At 44.3% G+C, this 9,421-nt stretch overlaps 1 protein-coding gene across 1 annotated transcript in view; it reads left to right on the top strand.

The window, feature by feature from the left end:
- Positions 1-434: 434 nt before the first annotated feature.
- The window catches only part of BTBD11 (BTB domain containing 11), a gene marked incomplete at its 5' end in the record, with an annotated part of 51,057 nt that continues 42,070 nt past the window's right edge, over positions 435-9,421 (top strand). Inside the window, 1 exon segment of the mRNA XM_009647662.2 lies at positions 435-587. Within this exon segment, the coding sequence (XP_009645957.1) occupies positions 435-587 (153 nt within the window).

A 9,421-nucleotide genomic window follows, 5' to 3' on the forward strand; every position in this document is an offset into this window, starting at 1 on the left:
TCCCTATTGCAAAGCGGCTGGGGGGCGTACCCAGCCCAGCGCATCAGCCAGAGCAGGACGTGGTCCTGTGCCAGGCTCCTGCCCTCTTTTCGGGATACACTGTGCGAAGGATGGGGGGGAGGGAGGGCTTGCCAGGTGGGTGCACTGACCTCACAGGAGTCCCATAAATGAGCATGGCTCATAAATTTTGCTTTTCAAATAATCCTGCTCCGGAGACAGGGCGAGACATCTTGATTTAGACCTGCCTGAAATTTGCTGAGCCAGTTTGCTCTCCCGTGCTTTCATTTTGCTTGTTTCCTTCTCTCTCTCTGTATATATATTCTCACACATATATACACACGCGCACAGACACACGCACCCCTGCCCTCTCTGCCTGTATACCTGTTATTTTGATGCTAGCGTACCGTAGCATTCATGTCTGTGTGCTTTCCCAGGCCATTCATTGTGCTGCCTCCCCTGATGGAGTGGATACGGGTTGCTGTGGCTCACGCAGGGCACCGTCGCAGTTTCTCGGTGGACAGCGATGACGTACGGCAGGCAGCGAGGCTCTTACTGCCGGGAGTTGACTGCGAACCTCGACAGTTAAAGTAAGTCCACAAAAAAAAAAAAAAAAAAAAAAAAAAATCAGCTGCTTTGTGCAAAATGTGTCTCTCTTTCCTAGTGACAGTGAGTGAGCAGGCAGGCAGAGGGCTCTGTTATTGCCTTGAGAGGTGCATGGATGCTTGGGCTCGTCGCTGCGTGCGTTGCAAAATCGGCTCCTGGTATTTGCTCACATCCGTGGATAAGCCGGTTGCATGGTAATGGGTGCCTGAATATCTCACAGCTGGATCGAGCCCGTAATCTGCTCGTCAGAGCTCAAATGGTGGTGTTTTGTTTTTTTTTTTTCCTCTTACTATTAGGTTCTGCTTGCTAATGAGGGGCTGAAATCTTCTACTAATTGTCTGCTTCATGTTGCTTTGCTATAAAATACCGAGATATAATTGGCAGGGCTGCAGATATTTTTCAGTGCTTTGTTTTCAGTATTAATGCTTAAAGGGCACATCTAAACTTATAGGTAGGACTACTTCTTGCAGTAAAATTGTATTTTTCATGCTAATGTCAGTTCAAATTTGTTGTAAATGTCAGCCCAGATAATTTGACTTTTTCTTATATGAGATGTAACCTTTTGGTTTTCTAATGAAGTCTTAAGGTATTTATTGCCAGGATATGTTTTTAGTGTCTGTTTTGCCTTATTATTATGTATGTGTATAAAAGCATGATCTAGGGCTGTTCTGGAGTCAAGGATATATTTGCGTTTGATTTTCATATGAAAAGGCATTCTGAATCTGCCAAAGTAGAAATTACTCACTTCTACTGCTTCACAAATTTGTACGTAAACCCCAATTTTCAGCAGTTTACCTCTTCATACAGCAGTAGGTGCATTCTTTCCTGAAAGACAGAAAGCAGAGGGATGATGTACATGATTAGCTGGGACAACTTGCATCGGAGCAGCTGCCTTCTGTTGACTCTGGCCTTGACATGCTCTTTTACCAGAGAGTGTAATACTTTACTTCGAGATCTGCATAGGCTTTTTATAGTCGCAGCTATTCAATACTTGACTGAAGAAATATGTTGCATTTCAAAAGCGACATCTTGAGCATTTCAGATTTCAAGTCTCGGCTGTAATTGCTTCCCTTTGGTGTGACCATCTTGGCCCTCGTTTCCAGAAGTGCAGCGTTCTGCGTCCCTTCTCAAATGTCAGGATCTATAGGTACTATTACTTTCTGAAGACCTAGCACTTGGTTTTGAAAAGGCACAATTAATTTAATACTTGTTCCAGTATTTAGGTAGGATTGAAAATAAGTATTGCAAATAAGGCAATGTTTCTACTCTACGTCCTCTGTCTTAAAAATGAAGGTAGATAGAGTTAAGTATTTGCAGATTAAAAAAGCCCACACTATACCATTCTTAAATTTACATTTTGTCAGTGTGTATATGCTATCAACTGTTAGACAGTTTTCCAGGAGTTTCAAAATAACTTGAAGGTGGGGTGAGTTGTATTACGCTGCATAAGGATGTATTAATTATGAGGGAAAAGTCAGCAAAATTTAAAGTTGCCATCAAGAATTCATTTCATAAAGAATATATGTGGTAGCTGTTTTCCTGCTCGCCTTGCAAGGGAGAGTGAGCCTGAAGAGCGCAGCCTGGGATTAATCAGGTGGGAATGAAAAGAGAAATAATCCTGAGACAAATTCTGGATTTTAGAGATACCAGACTTTGCAATGTGCCCTTACTTGACTGCAGGGGCCCGATTCACTCCCTGATATCCCAAAATGAAGATCTCGCTCTACTGTGCTGGCAGAGGTCTACAAATGAGTGTCCATGTACTTAGGGTTTTATTTTAAGGTCTGCGCTTACTGCTGGCGTAGTGCAGCAGGTTCTTTGCATAGCTGCAAATCAGGCCCCCTCTGCCTGTAATCCTGAGATCAAAGGAAAGACTGAGCTTTTCTGAAGAATAATGTGAAGCATCAGGATGTTAATTTGAAACCTTGCAGCTTGTAATTTTTTGTTTGTATTCAGTGCAGACCCTCAGCACTTCTCATTTTCCACTAAGCTAAGCACCAACCTTTCATGCCTCTCCATTAGGGAGGGAGCATTTCCAACTATCCACTCCTCAGCAAGCATCAATTCTGTAAATGCGAACACTGGGGCGGGGATGGGACGGGACATGCGACAACTTTGCAGGGGATGGCTTTTCAAATAAGCTGTGTGACGGATGACAGCTGGAGGATTTTAAATGCAGTCAGCTTGATACATTCTGTGACTTTTATAGAAGTGGCTTAATAAGTAGAACCTTGAAACTGGTTCAATTTCTAGGCTTTTCTTAGCAGTCTTGTTTAGTCCCTAAAATATAGAGACCCGAACCCAAAAGTTCCCATGGTCCCATGTGATATTGCATCATTCCACGGTGTTGATTCATGACCTGTCATTGCAAATGCATAAAGCAAAATCAGCTTTCACGTTGGAAAAACACGCATATGGGGAGAGAGGGAGACAGGGAGATTGGCAGGATCTCAAAAGCTATGAAGTTCAGGATCAGCTTGGATAAAAACCAAATGTTCAGTTTGTTATCTGAACTACAGCATGGAGGTTTCCCAGCAGATTTCTGTGACGCTTCCCAGCACAATCACATAGTCCAGCAGTGAGCTTCCTAATGTGTGGCTTTAATTTCTCCCCTCTTCTGATCTTTTTTTTAAAAACCCTTTGCCTTAATTTCTTGCCATATTTCCGTCTCCTAAAAGAGGAGCTGCTCTTGCTCTGGGTAGAGGAGAGAGGGAAGCTGGAATCAGGCAGGAGCTGCCTGTCTCCTTCCTAACCTCTCTTCATTTTACAGCAGCAGACATGCCAGAAGGTTTCTTCCCTTTCCCCAGCCTTGGGAGATGAGCAGGGATATAAATGTTCCCCTTCCCCCAGGAGTGGAAGCTTTAAATAGAGTAGTTGTCTCCACCTTTTGCAAGGAGGTAGGTTTCACAGATGGATTGACTGCTGGATGCATGACAGCTAGCTGAGACAGAAGCCCAAGTTGTGTCCAAAATACTCTTTGTCATAGTGGGAGACCAGACTTAAATAAAGCCTCGCCTGTACCCAAGCCCTGTTGGGCCACTTGAGGCAGCTGGATGTAGTCAGCAGAGAACTGTGTGCAAAGTAGATCTCTGCTGGCATAAATCTGGTGAAGGTGGGTGCTCTGCGCCCTGCTCTAGACCATTTATTAATGAAGGCATCCAAGATGAAGGTAGTTTGTTGCCAAAAAGGGGCACAGTGGTAAAAACTGTGTTGACCTGCCTTTCTGCTGCAATAAGGTAGCGTCACTTTTCAGTCTGCACTGGGTCTGGCTGGCTGCAAATGGATGCCTGGTTTTGGCTGCTCCTTGTCATCGCATCTGCAAGGGGTACCTTTCCACTTGCTCCACCTAAACACAAGGAGTTCCTTGCATGTCTTTACTTTCTTCATTCTGTGGGGCACTTTAAAAAAAAAAAAGCTAACAATCTGTTAGACGTGCTGGGGAGGATTGCTAATGGATGACTACATCTGGGGACTGGAGGCTGATGGCAGAGAAACAGAGCAAGGGAGGAGCGTCTTGTATTGCTCAGCACAAAGGCTGCCGTGCTTTTTATCAGGGTCAGTGGCTTCATTTCTGGTTGCAATATATCATGGCAATCCTGGAGGATGTAAAGATGCTGGAACAAACTGAACTGAGAGACGTGGTAATGTCACGCTGGGGACTGTTACATGGTTGCTTCTGCACCTCACTGAATAAAGGGCTATTTTCTGGCCAGTCAAAGGTTAAAAGAAGGATATAGTCTGGGGCGTGAGTGTGTCTGCAGACACGCATGTTCATTCTGGTATCCAAAAATTGAAGAAAAATCCACTTTGGGGCAGTCTTGAAGACCTAAGTGCAATTGCCCTCCACAAAGGGCAATCCCCATGTGTTATTTGAAATAGCCTCTTCTATCAGCCTTGCCTCAGGCCTCTTAGATTCCAAGTCATCCCCTTTCTGGCCTCTCTGGGGAAAGCTGCTTTTCCCAAGTGTTTCTGGGCCTGGCAAGCAGCCCCCTCACCCCTGAGAAAGGCTCTGCCCTCTGCTAAAGGGAATCAGATGGGCAGCATCTTCACTCCTGGTATTTCCAGTGGTGAAGGAGGAGGCATTTTGGGAGATCACAGCTTGCACTGTCTGAGGGTGGGGTTCTGGCTCCTGAACCCCAAATGTCCCAGCTAGACATCTGACCCCCAGCTTGGCTGGGGAAGGAATAGCCTGTGGGGTTGCTGACCTAGCCCACGTCATGTCCAAGGGACCTTCCTGGCATCTGAATGAAGAGGAACACCAAATGTGGCCTCACGGCACTGAGATCCTCCAGAAGGCATTGCCCGTGAGGCTGGGCATTTCTCTGAAGCCACAGGAGTGTCTGGAAGCCTTCTCATGCTCATTAATCCCCCATCCCCTTGCCCAGCAGGCTGCGAAGCTCCCTGTTGAGATTTGGAAGAGAAGCAGAGTTCAGTCGTTTTGAGGAGTGGTTTCTTCTTGCCCATAGATGAAAAGACTCATGCCTTTCTCTTGCACACTGGAGAGGCTAGATAGCTCCCTGCAGCATTCATTGCCATCCACCGTGGCCATAGCTGCTTCAGCGAAGGCAGGTGGTGGCAGGAGGAGCCCAGGACAATTCTGTAAAGAGGTCTGAAGTCCTTTTTGGCAGCTGTACCCAAAGGGCAGCGATGGGAAGCGACATCTTTGCCATCAGGCTCCTCATGGGTGGAGTCCCATAGAGATCTGTTTTCTTCTTGCCCCATCCCATATTGATGTGCAGCCCATGGAGACCCCTCAGGCTCTGGCACCACTGGGGTATGTTGTGGTCCCTTGTTTGCAGTCCCAGCTTGTTCTCTGGAGGACGGAGCTAGGCAGTGGGGTTTGCATGCCCACCCCACTGGTGCTATCAGAGCCCCCCATTACGTTCCAGTCAAATTCAGTTGGAGGTGGCAGCATCGCTGCTGGTGGAGGCAAGAGCCTGTGAGGGGAGGAGCCAGCACAACGGGGCTTGTGCCTGTGCACAGATGGAGAGCCATAACTTGATCGCCTTTAATTGCTTGCTCATACACTTTGGCAGCATTCCTGAGTTTTGGCTGGGTTCCCCGAGGGTGCTGGGCTCACCCTTTGGGCAGCAGATGTCCCTTTTCTTCTCTGGCTGGCTGTGAGTCTGGGTCCCATCTCTGCTCCTGACCATGGACGTAATACAACTTTCTCCTCTCTTCCAGGAGTACAGAGGTGAAATTGGTAGCCGTTAAGTCTTGGCCTTGAGGAAGCACCTGTGAGAGGTGTGCATCAGTGCCAATAGAGGCAATCACCCAAGAACTTAAGTGAATACTTTGCCTCTGTTTTTGGGAAGAAAATCCTTGGGGGAAAAGGAAAAATACATAAAAGCAACAAGGTTATGACAATGGGAAAAAAGTAATTGAAAGGAGACCAAATTACGCAGCTTAATGCACTCAAATTGGGGTGACCAGATAACCTCTATCCCAGCGATGAGAAAGAGCTGCATCACAAAATCAGAGGGTGAGAGGGAAATATTTTTAACAAAGCCCAGAGTGGTGCTGTAACTCTAACGATTAATAATAGTAATGCCCAGCATTTGAAAAGGATGAAAAACGATCCAAGGAAAATTCCAGGCTGTTAGTGCAAGGCCTTTGCATGTTTTTTCAAGCAAAGACTGATTAAAGACATGTTGTTGAGGGAAAAATGGGATAAAATGTGACACAGATTTTCTAAAGATAGATCTTGCCAGACTAATCTAATAGCTTTTTGATAAGATAACTGATTTTCTACCCCAAGGAAATTCGGTAGATTTCATCTATTTGGACTGGAGTGAACAATTTGATGCAGACCGTGCAGGGAGCTATTAGTTAAGCCAGAGAAGATGGGGATTAGTAAAGGAATTGGAAAGTGAGCAGGGGCTGGCTTCAAGTTGAGGGGGCAAGGGCCGAGTTGGCTGCAGTGGAGTTATAAGCAGAGATCTTCAGCTCTCCCTCTTAAAAACTGGTCTTTTTAATTTTCAGAAAGAGCTTTGGCACAAATCTTAGCAGTGTGCTCATGAAGTTAAAATTTGCTGATGCCACAATGGCATTGTCCTGACAGAGGACGTTTGGGAAATCATCCAGGAAAAAGCAGATGACCTTGAGGGCTGGGACAAAAGAAATGGGGTGAAATGCAGTTTTCCACAAATGGAAGGCAAACACATGGAGATTAATTAGAAAAATACATACTGTGGCACATATGTAGCATATACGCTATATATACAGAATAATACGTACTATATTGGGAGCTGCATATTGGAAAGGTGGTGGTAAAAACTGTAGAGCAGTGTTTCATGTCAGAATGATTATGAACCACAAAAGTGGCTTTTTCCTTAGCCGTGAAAAAAGCAAATGCATTTTGAGGATGCATCGAGAGGTATTTCTAGTAGAAGCAGGGAAATACTGGTGCCTCTGTACATGGAAGCGGTAGGAAGTGATGTGGAATCACAAATCATGTGTCCGGGTCAGGAAAATACTCACATTGGAGCAGGTACAGAGAAATGGGATGGGGTGATTTGAGTTTTGACAAAATATTCTCATGGAAGAAGACATTCAGCCAACAAAGTTGCTGCTCTTCTCTAGAAATACATCAGGAGTAAATGCCTCGGAGGGAAAAATATCCTCTATTTAAAGGACAGTGAGGACCCAGGAAAATGTGGATATTAATGGCTCATCAGTTCAAATTGAAAGCGTAGATGGACCCAAGCCTTGCTGCAGCATAGGACTGGGATTATTAACCATCCAGTCCCATATGGTCCTGCAGCCGCTGCCCCGTCGCAACCTCACCCAGGCCTCTGAGCTGCATTTACAGCTCCGATCCAGAAAGGTTTCTGGGCAAGTGCAGTGTCTGAGTGCCTTAGAAAACCTGTCTGTAATGGAAATCAGGACTGATTTAAAATTAGCCTTGGTCTGAGAATACCTAAGACTGTTTTTCTGTCTGGGACCATCCCTCTTAATGAAGGCTCTCTAGGAAAATAGGATTATGGACCTCAAGAGTGAAGCTTATTTAACATGGGAGCATCCTTGGCTCATTCTAGAGCGTTTTCTTAAGACTGTGGAAAGGGAAAAATACAGCAACGCAAAGGGAAGATGTGCTATTTTGTTCTTTCAGAGTGGTCTATACCATTTGCCATGTCATCTTAATACTATACCACGCATAAGCAGTTCTAACTTGAAAGTGAAAGAGGAAGAGTTGCATTTAATGTTTTATTTATGGAAATCCTGTGCTTATACTAGAGCATGAAAATATAAATAGACTTTAATAAATAGAGATTTGAAGGTAGAAAAATATTTCCACTGCTCTTCATTCTCCCTTAAAATGTGTTCAGTAAGGGGCTGAGTTTCTGGAGAGGGAGAGAGTAGAAATTCTGCTATTTAATTAGGTATAGCCACTTTTAAGTAGGGATGGTTGGTGTTTGCCTAGCTTCTTGAATGTCCTTGTTCTTCCCACAAATTTTCACTAATCCTTTGACACCAGCCGTGGCTATTGCCATAATTAGACACAAAAATACCGAACCAGCGAGTGGTAGCAAACAAGCTACTTGACAAAATCCAGCAGTCCCTGGGGGCAGATGGTGCCAGTGGATGAAGGAGATTTTATTACTTAAAAGGTAGAGCATGGGTTCCCTGAGGTGAATCTCAGCCTCTCCTGCCAAACGACTGCTGGAAGACAAGAGTAATAAAATTATTGAAGGGGAGGATCTTACCCTTACGTTCTCCTTCACTTCAGGACAGAACACACTTGCATTTTTACAGGCTTTGGGATTCAGGCTTCTTGTTTTTTTTCCATTGCGAGCAAGTTCACCAGTGTTTCATGTGCTCTGCCTCTGTATACATTCCTGAATACAATAACCAGGCTACAGGTAACATATTGGCTTCCGCTCATTAGCAAAGACCTGTGCTGTCTATTTATATGAAATCTGTACCCAAATTTTCCTATGATATATTGGCCTTGTTCAAAATCTGAAGTCAGATTCAATTTTGAATGCAGTTCCTGGCCTATATACATGGGACTGTAGTATTAAGAGTGTTCTGGAATACAGATTTGGGTCTTGATTTGATAGTCGCATCACTTTTTTAATGTATTTTCCAGTATGTCCAGTAACCAATTTATTCTCAGGCCTTTGATGAGAATAAAAGGTTGGCCAATAAATATCCAGAGTATTGTTATTTTCTTGTCTTAATTTGGCTCCTGATTAAAGTAAATGGAGATATTTTATGTCTGTGTTAAAAAGTGGTTCTCTTCGTCACTTTGATCAACATGTTTGTGCTTAAGTCTCCCACTCTCCAAAACTGAAAATGCAAATAACTGTCTCAATATAGTATTTATATTGCAGTCCTATTAATATCAGCATTATAGTCCCTTTTAAAACACCACATTGGAAAAAAGAGTGCTCACAAATTTAAATCAAATTGTCTGCCGCTCCTGCTCTTGCTGTTTGTGTCTGTAGTCTCACTGAAGAGCCCCAGGCAAGAAACAGGACCCTTTTGTGCTATAGGCTGTGCGTATCCAGATCAAACCTGTGATCCCTGACCCCAAGAAATTCAGCATTGCAAATGCATGTATATTGCTGGCTAAAATGTGACTCCTCCCAGACTTCCAACCAGCTGAACTATAATTTCTGACTCGAGACCTCATTCATATTTAGGACAGAGACAGACTGAATAAACTCCACAGAGCTAAAAAGATTGATTTAATTAATAGATTATCATTCTTTTAATTGAAAGGGCTGGTGATTGAGTCCCAGGTGGACAAACAAGGTTTTGGTGCTTGGCTATCAGGATGATGATCTGTTCCTTTCAGTGGCGGGGGGCGGGG

This window comes from Egretta garzetta, unplaced genomic scaffold (assembly GCF_000687185.1).
Source record: "Egretta garzetta isolate BGI_Z169 unplaced genomic scaffold, ASM68718v1 scaffold51, whole genome shotgun sequence".
NCBI lineage: Eukaryota > Metazoa > Chordata > Aves > Pelecaniformes > Ardeidae > Egretta > Egretta garzetta.